Source organism: Pelobates fuscus, chromosome 5 (assembly GCF_036172605.1).
Source record: "Pelobates fuscus isolate aPelFus1 chromosome 5, aPelFus1.pri, whole genome shotgun sequence".
Taxonomy (NCBI): Eukaryota; Metazoa; Chordata; class Amphibia; order Anura; family Pelobatidae; genus Pelobates; species Pelobates fuscus.
This window is the reverse complement of record NC_086321.1, coordinates 65898594-65916850: the sequence shown is the minus strand read 5'-3', so window position 1 is coordinate 65916850 and position 18257 is coordinate 65898594. Positions and strand designations below refer to the sequence as shown.

Below are 18257 nucleotides of genomic sequence, written 5' to 3'. Positions count from 1 at the left end.
GACAGGATACAACATTTTAATAGTACACTTACAGGAGAAGCCAATGAGCAAACCAGGCATTTACGCCAATCACATAGCCTGTAGACTTCCTATACGAACAGGAAGTAATGGCAAAAAGAGTATGTGACCAACCAGAAAGTGCCAAGGATGCATGCGCAGCACGGGAGGTTTTCCGTTTTGGTGGCAAAGAGTAAAACGGGGTATACACTACACACACCCACAGGAAAATAATTGTTTTACCTAAAATCAAGGAGGCCCAAAGGCCCAAAGTGACACTCAGCAAGGTCCAGTATTAGCCATGGAGAATAATGATGTTTGGTATGCTGCAAAGAATCATGGGATATCAAGAGTGCTAAGTACATAAGGTAGAACACTTGGTATTGCTGCTAACCCAAGGCCCTATTTTCTTGAACAGATTTGGCCCAAGGCAAAGTTAGGCCTTTTAATTAACAGATTTTAATAATTTTTGTTATTTTCTTGTCCAAAAAAAATGCTGCTGACAATGCTTCACTTTATTGTCAACAAATAACAAAAATAAAAAATACCCTCTCAGAATAAATGTATTAAATATCAGGCAGTTTGCTTCTTTTGAAACAAAACTGTCCACATGTAACCTCCCCTTTTACTTTGCTGGCATTGTTACAATTTTAAGATTATCTATATAAACATCTTATAAAGATTATAAAAAATCATGATTTCCACGGCACTGTCAATATATTAAAGTCACCACCTCGAGTATGTATAACACCTTTCATAAAGCTCATGTTAAAAAATAAAATAAAAATTAAGTTGTAGGCCCAAGAGCAACTATCTTTCATAGTTTCGACTTTCTTCCTTTCTAATGACCTTTTATAGCAGGGATGTCCAAATCCAGTGCTATCGGACCAGAGTTATACCAGAGGACTTAATCATTGAATAGTAAGATGTGGTAAGTTCACAGTTAAAGGGTTATTTACTAAAAAGGGAGAATTTGAAGTGAAATCAATGTGAATTTCAAATTTAAGGCAAAGTATCTAAGCTAGATACATAGCTGACTTTGAGAAATTTTCCAATTTGGCTATTTTTGCCTTAAATATTAAATTAACTTTGAATAACCCTGTTAATTTGTTAATTAATATTTAAAATTTTGGCTTACATTTTGCAACTCACTTGTGAATCAATTCACCATTAATTTCTGAATTGTTTAAATGATTGCCAAAAATACCTGTATAAATTAGTTTGGAAAGACAAGCATTATGCATCCATCTAACTGGTTCTGGTAGGATTGCGGCCCATAGTACCAGATTTGACACACATGTTACATAGATTTAGTTTCCAGTGCAGTCTTCGACTTAAAGATGTCTGACATTTTAGAATCAGTCCGCCATTTGCACAGACAATTTCACATATACAATCTAGGTTGATTACTAACGTGACGTCAAAGTGAATCATAAACTTTGGGCCAAAACAGTCATATTGAAGTTTTCCAATTCAACCATTGTTGCCTAAAATGATAAACTTATTTTCAATTCACTTTAAATTCCTAATTATTCACACTTTAGAATTGTGAATTAATTTTATTGCAGTGAAACTATAGGATTGCTGCTGTATCCGAATGATAACAAATTAGAGTCAAAATCTCTCCAATTTGCACCAGTGAGTTTCACTTCACATGGAACCCTGGGATAGTCCATTTGCAATTCTCCAGCTGCTGCAAAACTGCTACTTTAATGACTCTCAGCCAGCCAACTGCAACATGCTGTAGAGCATGGCTGGTGATAGAGCATATGAATTTAGAACAAAGGCAACTGAAGAACAATAGACTGCCCACCCCATCATAAGAGTAAGCTACTGTACAGCTGGAAAGCATTGGAATAATAAAAATAACATTAATAATAATAAATTCAATAAAGACAAAAAATAGATACTCTTTACATTATCAGTGCATCTTTTTTATACAATGGAAAAAAAAATAAAACATAAAATTATATTCATCTGAATACTCTGGCGTTAATGGCGGTTTGTTTTGTCTGTTTTTAGGTTCTTTGATACAGTTCTCTGTTTGTAATCCTCCCCAGAACCAAAGTCCACAGTGTCGTGATGGTTGGAAAACTCTTGAGGTAATGGGAATTCCTCTGCTGATGAATGAGATCTGCGTCCAAACACTTTATCCTGCAGTTCAGCAATGTCGTTCCGAATGTCGGCCATCATTAAAAGTAGGAAGTCAAAGGACCCTGGGGGACCCTGGAAATAACAGAAATATTTTAGAACTCGTCCTACATGGCATAGACAAGTGTGGATTTACATGTGAAATGCCACAAATATTGCGAGGGATGTACATTGTTATGTGCTGACTTTGCTTATATCAAAAACATTGCATTGAAGATTGTTTAAATCTGTTTGTTCTTCTAAATAAATGTTAACAACAAAAAGATAAAAAGACGTATAAGCCTTGAATGCCATGCACGATATATATGCCTGATCTCGAACATAAGTGATATAATAATATATGGATGATAAACTGTAGCAAGGAAAAAACAATGGCAAAGGACAATAGTATTAACAAACAGTACAATGCATTATTAATAAATACTGTTTTACGTGGTCATTAGTGCTAAGGACACAGTGGTTGGCAGAGTGTGGACATAGCTTGATTCTGTAGAACGACTGCATGTAGTTTGTACAATACCCAAGTCCAAGATAGGCTAAAGTCTTACCTTTTGTGGTCAATGGCTAGTTGGCGTGTATCTTAACAAAAATAATATGTTAAGGTATGTGCCTACCTCTCAAGGATATGTTTCTAATTACATGCCTACTAATTTAAGAGATTTGAAGATATACACCTATTTTTGGAAAAGTTATAAGACAAGTCTCCCACTGATCGTGACTCAAGCAAATTATGGTAACAAGAATTTGTCTTGTGCACATAAAGAGCTGCAGAGGGATTTTTGCCAGAATGAGTAGTCCCTATACATTAACTAGTGCCCTTAACCATAGTTAAAGAAGGCTCACATGCATAAACAACACTGTTATTTTAAACAACCACTTTGATCAGTATTATAAAACAATATACATTTTTATATTGTTGCCAGCCATTACATCTTTCAGTTGAAACGATTTTCTGTTTGTGCTTTTTCTTAATATGCAATCTCATAATTTGATAATAAGAAGCATATTGTATTTGAATGTGTACTCTATTAAATATTTCAACATAACCGTGCAACTAAGAAAAATACCAGTAAAATCCAGCAAATGATGCAGTGTTTTAATAATGATAACAATGAGGTAATAATAAATAGAAGGAATATTTTCTTTCCCCCAAACCTACCAACTGCTATATTTGGTAAATTTTTTATTTGCTAAACTCACAGAATTACTTAAAGGGACACTCTAAGCACTAAGCAACTTTGTGCAAAGGTAATGGTGCAAGCTCTCTTTGGGTGCAATCCCCCTAGTCTTGTCCAACCTCGGTCAGCAATTTACAGGCTGCAAGCACTGGGCTAAGTTACCCCACCATCAAACACTAACATTACCATCCAAGGATGGACGGATTTTGATGGATAATGCCGAAGTGGAACTTTTACCTAATCCGAGTGGCAGGTGAAGGACTGGGATTAGGGTGCCAAGAGAGCCCCAGTTCTTGTCAAACAGCTTGAAAACACCCTGACAAAACTCAGAGGGACTGTAAACAAAGGTCATGAGCAGCATAATCACTACAACAAAGCAAATGTAGCAGTTTGGGTTCTTATAATGGCTCTTTTAAACACTCAGTTAATTATTATTATTATTTTATTATTTATATAGCGCCATCAGGTTCCGTAGCGCTGTAAGAAATCTATATGATCCATCCTAATAACTAGCTGAATGGCAAAATGTAAACCCGTTGTAACAATAAATGACCATCCTCTGGTGTCAGACGCAGTCACAAGGGTGGTATCACTGAATAGGTTTTGCTGAAAACGTTAGTAACACTTACCGGGAGTCCTCTTGGTCCAGGAGATCCCCTGTCACCCTAAGAATAATAAACACAATTTTAGGAATATCATTAAGAAGTCATAGATTTTTGTTCCCTCACCCTATTTCTTCGGGACATACAAAATGTGTCTTATTTAAAGCAACATTTTCAAAGTGTACATTTCCTTTTAATTCCATTATCTTTCTCTCACTTTCATCTCCCACTCTTTCACTAGGTAAAAATCCCTTTCATCCTTTTCTCTCACTCTTGCCTTTCTCCTTTCCCATTTTAATACCTTCACTATTTTGATTAGGAAAAACGATACTGCATGAAGATGGACAGTTATAATGAATATATGAAGGAGTGATGGCTACAGTAGAATATATCTTAAAGAGAAAATATTATTATCACCTTTGTGCCGTCCTTTCCGGGTGCACCTGGTGGGCCCTAGGAGACAAAGAATAACAATTTTGGAACAAACATTCAGAAAAAAATGTATACATTTTAATAATAAGTATAAAATATCATACTAACCACAGGCCCTCTCCTGCCTTGTTTAACATGAGATATATCCGGAGATGGGCCCATTAGTCCCATGAATCCTCGTGGCCCTGGAGGTCCTGGGGGTCCAGGAGGACCAGGTTCTCCGGAACTTCCTTTCGGACCTGGTAAACCTTTAGGAGCAAAAAAAAAGCAAATAATAATTAATGAAGTGTCCCTTAAATCAAGATTATATCACTTAACACAAACTGCATGAGCACATTTTAAAGCCAGCCCAGGTTGTAAGAATTCCAGGTAGGAATACATGACAAAATCCAGGTTCCGGTATACAGTATAGGGTAGGACAGACAAGTTTTTTTCTTCAGGATTTCTCCAACTTCACTTCAGTAATTTAAAGTGTTCTTGGTGGTAGGAGTCTGTAGGTGCAGCGTTTCAGATTCAACTACTGCGCATACATAGTGATTTGCAGCATTAGCACACATGACTTAGACAGACATTCTGTTCCAGGTTTCCCAATATCACTTCTGTGCAAATCAATTATGTGTCGTCAGCGTGCACTGTTCACTGTTGACTGATCAATGGACTTCTCTCTTGCAGACAGCAGGTCTGCAAAGGGAAGCCTTGCTCTCCCTTCTCTCCCACCTACCCTGCACTACATGTGTCCAGTTTAAAAAATAAAATCCTCTCTCTATGAGCTTTCTTAGCTGGCGAAAAAGACCAATCAAATACTTCTCTATGAGAAGCATTTGCTTGGACTGCCCGAGAGCAGGGAGGACATCAGATAGACTTTTATAGAGCAGTCCTGGTAGCAACTACAAGACTCTAATATAGGGGTGCTCTAAAGGTAGAACCCACAATGCTGTAGAACCATGATGCTCTGTCACCATGAAGAATGGCATAGCATTACAGAAATTGGACTTCTAAAATGTCTGTTAATGTTTGGGCATCCCTGTTATAATATGTCATTGACAATTGTACCGGATTAAGAACAGTTTCCCTCTCGTCCTTAATATAGATATGTTTTGCTTATATGTTTGACATGGGAATACTACATAAACAAGCATTAGAGCAGGGTTTGGCATTCATGGTTTCAGCTATCAGGGGAGCAGATTAATGAATCCATGTATCTGGCTGTCCTAAGGGTTTGGACCCTGTGGAATGATTAAATATCACAGTGCCATAAAAATCAAACCTGGTGGTTTATAAAAAATATTTAGGAGCTTTCTCCATTGAGGACATTTTTTAATGAAAATGTTCTGCTGATTCAGTTATTTTCTTGTATTAAATGAATCTTCTTTGATTAAGGCAACATAATAAAGGTTAATTGCTGCAGTTTATTCACAAAACAAATGATGGTGCCTTTGAAATCCATCTAGGTGTCTTTTACATTGATATCATGTGTGCAAGTTATGGCATATCATACTGTGGACCCTGTAACTCACAATCCATCGATACAAGTTAATCATGCAGAGCTTTACCACAAAAACTGAGGATTATTGCCAAGTCACTTCCCAGACTATAGAACACACTATGCATTCTGAAAGGAATCAGATCCTGCATATAGCGATAACATAGACAAGAGAAAGACTCAAATCCACCAGGTTCAAACTGTCACACATCTGTTTCTGCTTTTTAAACAAAAGAAGGTGAAAACTGACCTATAAGATTTTCAGTTATGCCAAAAAAATTGGAAAAATCCCTTTAGATTTCAAAACTTGTCCCTTAGCTCAACAAGTTGTTGCCCCACAAGTGATCCATTATATATCCGTGAATATTCTAGTTTTTCAAATAAAACCACACACAAAAACACTTTTTACTCTGGAATCTGATAAAATCACTTATTTAAGCAGACAAATCTACACCTTTAGTGTTCTCACGGCCAAGAATATTTTTTCACTGAGAGGGCAATACATACTAGTTTTTGACTTCTATGTCGAAAGCACATACTTGGATCGGCCGATATCATTTTTTTAGAGCCGATGCCGGGGCTGATTGCCAAAAACTCATGGCTATATTCTGTACATTCAAAGTTTTGAAAAAGCAACAACATTTATACACAAATCTGGCATTAACTGAACATGCAGACAGCAATCACACTCTTATGACTTTCAGGCAGTCACTGCATGCTGGGATCAATGTCAGCAATCATACTTCTATTATTCTTAGGCAACCATAACATGCTGGGATCACTGGGATCCTAGCATGTACAGTGCTGTTACTGGTAGGAATGTGATTGCTGTCAGCAATCATACTTCTATCATTCTAAGGCAACCATAACATGCTGGGATCACTGGGATCCTAGCATGTACAGTGCTGTTACTGGTAGGAATGTGATTGCTGTCAGCAATCATACTTCTATCATTCTAAGGCAACCATAACATGCTGGGATCACTGGGATCCTAGCATGTACAGTGCTGTTACTGGTAGGAATGTGATTGCTGTCAGCAATCATACTTCTATCATTCTAAGGCAACCATAACATGCTGGGATCACTGGGATCCTAGCATGTACAGTGCTGTTAATGCAAAGGCTTCAGACAAAAGATCTGCATGTTTTGCAAACTGTTTTTAGATATACTCCAATAAAAAGATGTATAATTAAATGCATGTATGTTTTATTGGGGTTATATCTACTAGACAGTGATTTCTGTCTGTTTGGGCAATGGTGTGTCCCTTTAACAAGTTTACCCCCTCCCCCCCCCCCCCCCCAAAAAAAAAAACCAGTTACCATGCTGGCTATGCAATCAAACAGAGACAAGGTTAATAAATAAATGAAAGAAATACTGAGATTTAAAGAAATTAATCTGTGGTTCTCTGCCCAGCAAGGATCACAGCACTATGCACGATACTTTCATCCCTTTACAAATTAAGTGACATCCCATGCAGTGGGGGCTAATAGAATTAAGTTGGGCAGGGTGCATGCTCAGACCTAACACTTGTACCCTTGTTGGAAAAAAAAAAAAATCCAGACCAGGAATGATACAGCGGCCAGCAAGACACGGGACCTGTGCTTGCACATAACTTCTATTTCTGCTGTTTTGTAATTTCATAGTCTTACTCAATGGCGTACACATGACCCATGGGGCCCCGGTGCGAAAATTGATAAATTGATCCGTGGCCCCCCCCCCCCTCGTGCTTACACTTAAAGGTCCACTACAGACACCCAGATCACATCAGCTCAATTAAGTGGTCTGGGTGTCAGGTCCCTCTAGTTTTAACCCTGCAGCTGAAAGCATAGCAGTTTCAGAGAAACTGTTATGTTTCACTGAGGGTTAATCCAGCCTCTAGTGGCTGTCTCACTGACAGCCGCTAGAGGCGCTTCCGCCATTTTAAGACACTGAACGTCCATAGGAAAGCATTAAGTAATGCTTTCCTATGGGCGGTTTGAATGCGTGCGCGGCTCTTGCAGTGCATGCGCATTCGGAGCTGAGAGGCGGAGGGATCCCCAGCGCCATGGGAGTCCGGCGCTGGAGAAAGGTAAGTGCTGAAGACACACACACACACTCTCACGAACAAATGCATACACACTAGCTAAAAGACACACACATTTACTGACAGAGACACACTCAGCGGCAGACATACATACACACTCACTTACAAAACATACACTCTCACTGACAAACACACACTCACTAACAGACATCAAACAGACTCACTAACACACACACACACACAAACACACTCAGTAACAGACACACACAGTAACACACTCACTGACACTCACTAGCAGACACACTCACACTAACGCACACACTCACACTAACACACACACTCACACTAACACACACACTCACACTCACACACTAACACTCACACACACTAACACACTAACACTCACACACACTAACACTCACACTCACACTCACACACTAACACTCACACACACTAACACTCACTCACACACACTAACACTCACTCACACACACTAACACACACACACTAACACACACACACTAACACTCACACACTAACACTCACACACACACACTAACACACACACACTAACACACACTAACACTCACTCACACACACTAACACACACACACTAACACTCACTCACACACACTAACACACACACTAACACACACACACTAACACACACACACACTAACACTCACACACACACACTAACACACACACTAACACACACACACACTAACACACACACACTAACACACACACACTTACACTCACACACACACACACTTACGCTCACACACACTTACGCTCACACACTTACGCTCACACACACACACTCACACTCACACACACACACACACTTACACTCACACACTAACACTCACACACACTAACACTCACACACTTACGCTCACACACACACACACTCACACACTAACACTCACACACACACACTCACACTCACACACACTTACACATGTTTTTTTTATTATTTAATCCCCCCAGCCTCCCTACCTTTTGGAGTGCTGAGGGGATTCCCTGGGGTCCAGTGGTGTCACCCGGCGGGCAGTCAGGCTGGCCGGTGCGCGAGGGAGTACTCTCCCCTGAGTGCTTCCTCTTCAGCTCCCTCGCGCGCCGCGTACTGATACCGGAGCCGGAAGAGCACTCTCCCCTGAGTGCTTCCTCTTCAGCTCCCTCGCGCGCCGCGTACTGATACAGGAGCCGGAAGATGTCATCTTCCGGCTCCGGTATCAGTACGCGGCGCGCGAGGGAGCTGAAGAGGAAGCACTCAGGGGAGAGTACTCCCTCGCGCACCGGCAAGCCTGACTGCCCGCCGGGTGACAGCAGGACCAGCCTCGGGGGGCCCGGAGGTGGCCGGCTCCTGGGCCCCCCAGGAGAAGAGGCTGGCCCAGTGGGTACATACAGGGTCGCAGGGGCGGCCAGGCCCCCTGGTGGGCCGGGCCCGGTCGCAGCCGCGACCCCTGCGACCCTGGTATGTACGCCAGTGGTCTTACTAATCATACCGACCACAGATATAACAAAAATGAGGCTGGTGTATGATTTAGCACAGTTCAGCTGCTGAGTCCTGGAGAGTTCATTTTAGTCTGTTACAGAAATTTAGTTGCAATGAATAGGTCAAAAAACCACTGCCAAGTTTATAGAGTGAACTAGAATTTAAAATATAGTATACTTTATCCCACATAGCAAATAGTGATATAGTGTTGGAAACCATTTGTAACGTGACAGTTAACTGAAAGCTGAATGCTTGATATTCAATGAACCAGAACTAATGAGAATAGAATTATTCAGACATTTCTTACAGTTTCTTTTGTAGAATGTAAGCACCCTTTCTGATGTTTAAACACGAGTGTATGGGAAATGTTAACATATCATAAAAATCAAGACGTCAAGAGATATTAACTGGTACATTGCCAAAGGGAACACACTGAGTGTCTCGAGTGAATCTATGAAAAATATTTACCGTATTTATCGGCGTATAACACGCACTTTTTCTCCCTGAAAATAGGGGGCAAATGATGTGTGCGTGTTATACGCCGATACACCATATTTACTTACCTGTCTTGAAACGTGGGCCGGTGTTCAGCGCGCACAGCGGTACTGGAACTTCAATTTCAGGTTCCGGTTTCCGGCGGGACTGAAAGGAAGTGTGCACACTTCCTTTCAGTCCCGCCGGAAACCGGAACCTGAAATTGAAGTTCCTGTACTGCGGTGCGCGCTGTGAAGCCGGCCCACGCTTCAAGACAGGTAAGTAAATATGGGACAAGGGGAGGGGGACACACTATGGGAGGGGGGGAGAACACTATGGAATGAGGGGGGGAGAACACTATGGGATGAGGTGGTGAATACTATGGGAGGGGGGAGAATACTATGGAAATGGGGGACACTATGGGATGAGGGTGGGGGACACTATGGGAGGGGGGAGAACACTATGGGAGGGGGTGGAGAATACTATGGGAGGGGGGAGAATACTATGGAAAGGGGTGGGGGCGCCACTATGGGATGAGGGGGGGACACTATGGGAGGGGGGGGAGAACACTATGGGAGGGGTTGGAGAATACTATGGGAGGGGGGAGAATACTATGGAAAGGGGGGGAACACTATGTGATGAGGGGGGGACACTATGGGAGGGGGTGGAGAATACTATGGGGGGGGGAGAATACTATGGAAAGGGGGGGAACACTATGGGATGAGGGGGGGAATACTATGGGAGGGGGGGAAATTTCCTGGAATTTCCTTCTTAAAATGAGGTGCGTGTTATACGCCAGTGCGTGTTATACGCCGATAAATACGGTATGTCATTCTACTGTATCCATCTTCCAATAGATATAGCATTATCACAGTGTTGAACCTGTATAGATGAAATTTCGCATTCTTCTTCAATCAACTATGCTTAGCTCTTTAGATTAAGGTGCAAGGTGACCTCTAACCCCTTCATGCTACAGTAATTATAATAGAAGGGTTAAGGCTATTTGGGCAAGGTGGTTTGGAGACGCACCATCTCAATGAAATATATAATAATATTTCTTTGTGATAAATCTCCTGTATGCAGGCATGCTAAGTCAAGTGCCCTCTTTGATATTTTGAAAAAGCAAGATATATTTCTATTTTAGTATTACAAATATATTTTCCTAAAATTTTTTTATAATTTCTTTCATGACAAGTTATTGTACAGAATTTTCTGGACATAGTTGGCAGTTTGTGAATTACATGTTATATATTATTCATGCGGTTACCTTGAGGTCCTTGTGCGCCTGGAATTCCTGGTGGTCCCTGAACATACATAGTAGAGGCTAACACTTTCTCCGCCGTTATGTGTTTGCCTGAATCAGTGACGCTGTTAGGTAGTAATGCCAGCTAAAAATAGAACAAAAAAAATAAATCAAAATTGTAGCAACAGACTGCAAAGATTATCACCATCAGAAGTACGATAACCTTCAGAAGGGCTGTCAACGCACTGATAAAATTATATTTCAGACTGAAATAGCTGCTGAAGAATAAAAATAATATTTAACCCCTTAAGGACACAGGACACGTGTGACATGTCATGATTCCCTTTTATTCCAGAAGGGGTTAAAGAGGTTTTTTCTTTTTTTTACGTCAAAGTACATCAATGAAATGAAAAGGTAAAAGGGGGCTCTCGGTGCACTGAGATTAGTTAAAATTATTCTAATGGCTAGACAGCCCCTTGTTCTTCCTCACTGATAGGTGATGGAGCATAACGGGATCTGAAACCAAAAAACTATCAAGTTCACGAGTTTGGAGCAAGAATTGACAAGCTCAGCCAATCCAATGCTTTCCTAAAGGAAAGCATTGTGATTGGCTCAGATCACCACTACTGATGATGTCAGCCAAGGAGGCGAATCAGGGGCAGAGTCAGCAACAGCAGACTGCCATAAAAGGAATATTTTTACTTAGGGCAGTATGGGGGAAGGGGGGGAGAGTGTGTGTTTAACACTATAGGGTCAGGCATACATGTTTGTGTTCCTATTCCTAGAGTGTTACTTTAATCTTTAAGGTAAGCTGTACTAAATATTTAGGAAAGCCATTTGTAAAGGTCACTTACTTGTAAAGTTAAACTAAAATAATGTATCAAGTAATTCCACGATGAAAGCAATGTATAATACTTCAGAATACTCAGATTTCCTGATAGGACTGGGAGGAGATCTGTGCGATGTTTTATCTGCATATTGCAATGCTTATATTTGGATCTTCAATTGGCAGAGATCCAAATGAACTTAGCCTATATTTTAAAAACATTTGTGCAGTAATTGCAGCATGCCTTTATTTTGTCCGTGTATATATTCTAATTTTAGGCTTTCATGTTTCATAAATGGTACGTTTCTTGAATGACAATGCCCAAAGCTGATCTAAACCAACAGCTGACTGTCATCAAATCTAGAGAATTTGTTAAAAAAAACACATCGCCTGGCATACAGGGGTAAAAAGACATGAGTATTGACATTAGGTAATGAAAGAGATGTCTCCAGACACTTAGATGTTGACAGCAGATATGTCATGCTAAGGAGGTCAGTTGGATGACCACTCATGGGAAGTGAAAGAATGGTGTTCACACTAAGGTGACTTTGTTAGCAGTGGTTCTGGAAACCATTTCATCTTCATATATATCAATTCAGATGCAGTCCTCCGAAATCTCATTTGACCAGGGAAAATCTGGGTTATGAAGAAGGACCTTTGATGGAGATAACCAAATGTCCATGTTTGCTTTATAGGTAAGAGGCTTTAAAATTCATACACATCTGTCCCCGCTTTGATTAAAAATACTGACTTTAGTTACTATTTAACACAGCTGATTATCCATACTTTTTTCCAAACACAGATAGTCAATGTTGAAACAATGTGTTTCATAAGACATATTAATTTTTTTTTTCTTAGGGTATATTTCTAAACAGTTTATCTTTATTACTTGGACTCAGGTGAAGATCAGCTCATGTTTTTAAGTCACATTAATGCACGAATACAGGAACTGGAAAGGTTCACAAATTTCATCTCACTAATGTAGGTCATATGATTTAAAATAGTCCAATAATGTGCTTGTGCTACAATTTCTGGGGACAATTCATTGGCACCTCCAAAAGTGGAACACCAGGGAACAAACTTGGGATTTCAGGGCATGAGGTCAAAATCATTACTGTCCCTGTCCCCCCAGATTCAGGACCGCTGGGATTCCTTTATCACCATACATTACAATATTATAGTCACAGAGTTACTTTAGAACCAGGCTGCAAAGTATTGCACCCACAGAGACATTAACTCCATTATCTATAATGTTATTTGAAAAAAAATAAAAAAAATGACCGCCCAAAGCTGTGTTTTCTGTGTTCTAATATTTACATTTACTTTTCAAGTTAGCGTACGTAGTCTTCGGTCTTTAGTTCTTTTTTTGTAAATTCTTTATTTTGGTTGTTTTCAGTGGTTTAAAGAGGTAGGGGTACAGAATAAAGATAAGGGGTGGGGTAGCAAACGTTGTAGTTACATTTGCGTGTGGTATCTTAACACATTGTAGGTCACATGGCTTTTTTACAGCACTTTTGTTTTCGTTTACATCAGGATCAAGGTGGTCCACATCTTGTGTGGCCTTCTGTCTTTCTTGGTCAGTGTCTGTGGGGTGTTGTGTATACGTGTTGTGGGTTAGGTGCTTTTCGGTGTTTCCAGTTTTTCCTGTAGTCTTGTTTGGTTTAGGGGGTGTTGGGGTTTGCTACGGGAGATGATTCTGAGTTGGGTTGGGGTTTTAGGTCGTGTAGTTGGGGTATGATGGTTTTTGTTATGTTTTGATGTGGTGTTTAATTGAGCCTGGGTGGTCTTCCGTGTGGCCTGGTGCATGGGGGTTGGTTGGGATGGAAAGGGAAAGTTGATGGGGTGGAAGGGGTGGGCCGGGTTAGGGGAGGTAGGCTCCCAGTCAAATTGGTTGTTTATTCTTTGTGGGGGGGGGAGGAGTTCTCTAGGGGGGCTGTCCTAGTCCTCTGTTCTGCCTTTTAGTTAAGTGGAAGAGGGTGTTGGGTCTATGGGTCCCATATCTTATGGTAATGTTGTGTCGTGTCATGTAGCAGTGCTGATAATTTGTCCATTGCCATGGCTTCATTCATTTTCCTGATCATAGTGGTTAGTTGGGGTGTGGTTTGGTTTCCCCATTGTTCCGCTATCGTGCGTCTAGTTGCTAATGCCATTCTTGCTATCAATTTGTTCTTGGCTCTGGTAAGGGGGGTGTGTGGTTTGGAGAGTAGCCACACCCAAGGGTCCTTGGGTATGTCCATATTAAGTATGTTGGATGCTAGTGTGGTCACTTTTTCCCATATTTGTGAGGTCTGTGGGCATTCCCACCAAAGGTGGATGTACGTGCCGTTTTGCCCACATCCCTTCCAGCATGAACCCGTAGTTGCCCTGCCCATCTGTCTCATTCTCAGGGGTGTGAGGTACCACCTGAGTAGTGTCTTGTATGCTTGCTCCTTGTGATTCACACATATGGTGAGTGAGGCCGTAGCCTCCCATATGTCCGACCAATCTGATGGGTCCTCTGGGGGGCCTATGTCTCTTTCCCAGGCCTTCGTGTATGCAAGGGTGTCGTCCGGGGAGTTGGCGTTTAGGAGGAGGTTTATGGTAGAGATTTGTTCCTTTTGTATGGGTGCGTGCAGGCATGTTTTTTCAATTTGGGTGGGCCTAGCGGTGGCAGCTGCCTTATTGTGTGGTTCCTCGAGGAAGCTGCGTATTTGGAGGTATCGAAAGTGGTCAAATGTGTTTAGTGGGGTCTGGTTGGGCGGGTCTTGGAAGGGTCGGAGTTGTTGGCCTTGGAAGAAGTGGAGGAATCTGTATAGCCCGTTGTCCTCGTATCTCGCGAAGTCTCGAGGTGAGAGGCCTGGGGGGAATTGATTGTTTCTCAGAATGGGTGTGAGAGGTGATGGTTTGTTAATTATGGGGTTCTTAGAGATTGTGGAGTCCCAGATTTGAAAGGATGTTGTTAGGGCTGGGGTGGTACTCGGAGTTGGTGGTCTGTCTTTCTTGGGCACCCAGAAGAGTAGTGAGGGGTGGTCTCGCCCCAGGAGGTCATGTTCCAGGTCTACCCATAGTTTGAGTCCCGGTTGTGCATGTAGGTTTTGTATCTGGGCTAGTTGGGCCGCTTGGTAATAGTGGTAGAAGTTTGGGAGGCCTAGGCCTCCAGTTCTGTTTGTTTTATACATTGTGGTTCTTTTGATACGTGGCTTTTTGTTGGACCAGATTAATTTGTCTATGTTAGTTTGGAGTGTTTTGAAGTCGTGTTTAGATATGGGTATGGGTAGGGTTTGAAATAAGTATAGGAATCATGGGAGTAAGTTCATTTTTATGGAGGCTATGCGCCCTAACCACGATATGGACATGGGGCCCCATGTTTGTAGGTCTAGGTGTGCTTGGCGGAGCAGTGGGGTGTAGTTCAGGGTGTAGGTTTTATCGAGGTCTGCTGCGAGGTGCGTACCTAGGTAGTGAATGCTTTGCAAGTTGTATCTAAATGGGTGGGTCAATTGTATGTGTTCGAGAGCTGGTTGTGGTATCCCTATTGGGAGGGCTTCCGTTTTTTCTAGGTTTAGTTTATATCCCGATAGGGTTGTATATTTTTGTAAAAGTGTCAGTAAGGGTGGGAGGGATCGGGTGGGGTCCGTGATTGTGAGTAAGATATCGTCCGCATAGGCTGCTATTTTATATTCTTCATTCCTGACCTTGGGGAAAGCGGGCAGCCCTGTCTCGTCCCATTTTTAATTGTGAATTCTGGGTGTTTGGCGTTCGGTATGAGGAGTGTGGCCGTTGGTTGGGCATAGAGGGTCTGTAAAGCTTGGAGAATGGGTGGTGGGAATTTTAATCGGTCTTTAGTTCTTTTAAAGGCTAACCGCTACCTGCCTTGAGGAGCTGAAAGACATCCATGTAGCTCTGCTATTTGTTATTTGTTAACACCCCTGTTAAAATTCCATAAATCTTGCCCAAGGCAAAAGTATGTACTACTAAAGGTGCAATCTAAGCAAAACAACCACTATAGCCCAATGTAGTGGTTATGGTGCTTGCAGACTAAAGCGTCATCCCCTAGTTCTGCATCAAACCATTTTCAAGCACGCGGCGAACCCCCAGTTTTTGTCAAATCTCTGGAAAACCATTTGACACAAAACTGTGACAATCGTTTGATGCACCATAATCACTACAATGTTCTCTAGTGGTTATGGTGCATAAATTGCCCCTTTGACTACTAAAGAAAAATGTTATTTTGACAAGAAGAGCAAAACATGTAACAGTGAAAGCTATTTAAGTTAATTCTGATTTAACATGTCTGCTACCTTTTGCTTGAGCTGTAGAACCGTTTGTTTTATTTGATGAAATTCCTTGCAAGTGTCAGAACATACTCCAACTTTCATCACATTGTTGGATTTATCGTATTCTCCTGAAACAAAAGAGTGTTAATTAGACTGGAATAAACCCACAATTAAAATCTTTAACATCATACACTTTATGTTGAAAGAAGTCAAAGTGGCAATGTCACTAAAATAGTCTTACCGTACATCAGTTTATAACAGCATTCCAAACTGATTAATATTTTAAGCTACCCAAATTATAGTAAATTTAGTTATAATTACCAACTTGCAGATCAGATATTTTTCCATAGTCTAAGAAGCCATTTTGAATTTGAATTTGAAAGTTTAACATTTAAAAAAAAATTAAATAAAAGAAATACAAGGGTGATCTCAATGCCCCATCCGAAGTCACTGCCTCCCTCTCCATAGTCCAGTCAAATGTCTCTCATAAAGAAACATTTAATTGGACCGTTTTACCAGCGCAAAGTGCGGATGCAAATTCTGAGCCAGCGAGATGAGGGATTTAAAAAAAAATTAAATAAGCAAAGGAGAGCAAAGAAGGGATGCAGAGGGAGAGCACCGAGCATGGGAGCGGACAGCAAAGCTTCCCCTTGCAGGAGTGCTGCCTACAAGGAAGAAGATCATTACACCCTTCGCCAGCATGCGGACAACAGACTTTATTTTTGCACAGAACAGAGTTCCAGGCACGTGTGCCAAGAGTTTTTCAGTCTGAATCACTGCAGTGGTAATGGTGGTTGGAGTAACCCTTTAAAGCAAAAGTATAATAATGCGTGCAGATTAAAATGAGAGCACCCTAAACTATGATAAGAAAAACACGCTTGCTCTCTGCCTATGTGCCGGATACGGTAGCTACACCACACAAGCCACGCTAACTTGTTCCATTGTATTGAGGAGTTAGTGGCATTTGCACTTACAGAAAATTATACACTAAAGTGAGAATTCAAAGTGAATTTCAAATTTAAGGCCAAAGTGCTGAACTGGAATCATAGCTGACTTAGAAAATGTTTCCAGATCGGCTATTATCACTTTGAATTTAAAATCCACTTGGAATTCTCAGTCTAGTGCAGGGATAGGCAATCTTCGGCACTCCAGATGTTGTGAACTACATCCCCCATAATGCTCTTACACCAATAATGTTGGCAAAGCATCATGGGAGGTGTAGTCCAAAACATCTGGAGTGCTGAAGGTTGCCTATCCCTGGTCTAGTGAATAACTATGATATGGCCATAATCAACTTTCAACACGACGTTGAAAGCTTCAGGAACTATCAGATTGAAAACATGGTATAATCCAGGGAATTAAAGGGATCCTATAGTGCCAGGAAAACAAAGCTGTTTTCCTGGCACTATAGGGTTATCTGGCAGACAGTCACTGTTGGCAGACTTAGAGCTGCAATGTAAACATTGCTGTTCTCTGAAACTGCAATGTTTTACATTGCAGCACAAAGTGCAAAAGGGTCACAGCACCCAGACCACTTCATATTCCTCCCTCTGAAACATGTCTGACAGTGTCCCTTTAAACCGTTAAGGGACATCAGGATGTGAGCAGAGATAGGAGTTTGGCTAATTCATCCATGAAAAGGAGCACAGCTGATATTTCGATAAGGCTGTTATTAATAATGAGAGTCACAAACAGCAAGGATTAAAATAGCAGAACACAGCTTGGCATTGGAACGAGTAAGGCAGTTTAGAATTTGGTCACTGTTAAAAGATAACTCTGTTTTAGTACACTGGGGTTGTGTAAATATGTTTGCAATTAATTTATTTTCTAACAATTATTATTATCCCAAGAAACTACTTCTTGCAGTGCAGGTAATGAATGGAAAAAAAGTCTGAAAATTGTATATAACGTCTCCAAGAAATTCCACATACCATACAAAGCTGTGTTTGATCCAATCTAGAAAGCATAAACTATTATGTACTTGGGAAGATATTCATCTTAATTGCTAAAATAGTCCCAGACAAAGTAAATGAGATTAACATTGCTCTTTCATGAAGATATGCGAGACACGAAATGTTCCAGATCTAACATGCT

The 18257-nt window shown here is 41.0% G+C and overlaps 1 protein-coding gene across 1 annotated transcript in view; it reads right to left on the bottom strand.

Moving 5' to 3' along the window:
- Positions 1 to 1671: 1671 nt before the first annotated feature.
- CCBE1 (collagen and calcium binding EGF domains 1) overlaps positions 1672 to 18257 on the bottom strand; it is a 271184-nt gene continuing 254598 nt past the window's right edge. The window contains exons 6-11 of the mRNA XM_063456828.1: positions 16188 to 16291; positions 11109 to 11229; positions 4469 to 4608; positions 4346 to 4381; positions 3956 to 3991; positions 1672 to 2223 (exon numbers count right to left, since the gene is read on the bottom strand). Coding sequence (XP_063312898.1) covers positions 1990 to 2223; positions 3956 to 3991; positions 4346 to 4381; positions 4469 to 4608; positions 11109 to 11229; positions 16188 to 16291 — 671 coding nt within the window. The 3' untranslated portion in view covers positions 1672 to 1989. The remainder of the gene's footprint in view (positions 2224 to 3955; positions 3992 to 4345; positions 4382 to 4468; positions 4609 to 11108; positions 11230 to 16187; positions 16292 to 18257) is intronic.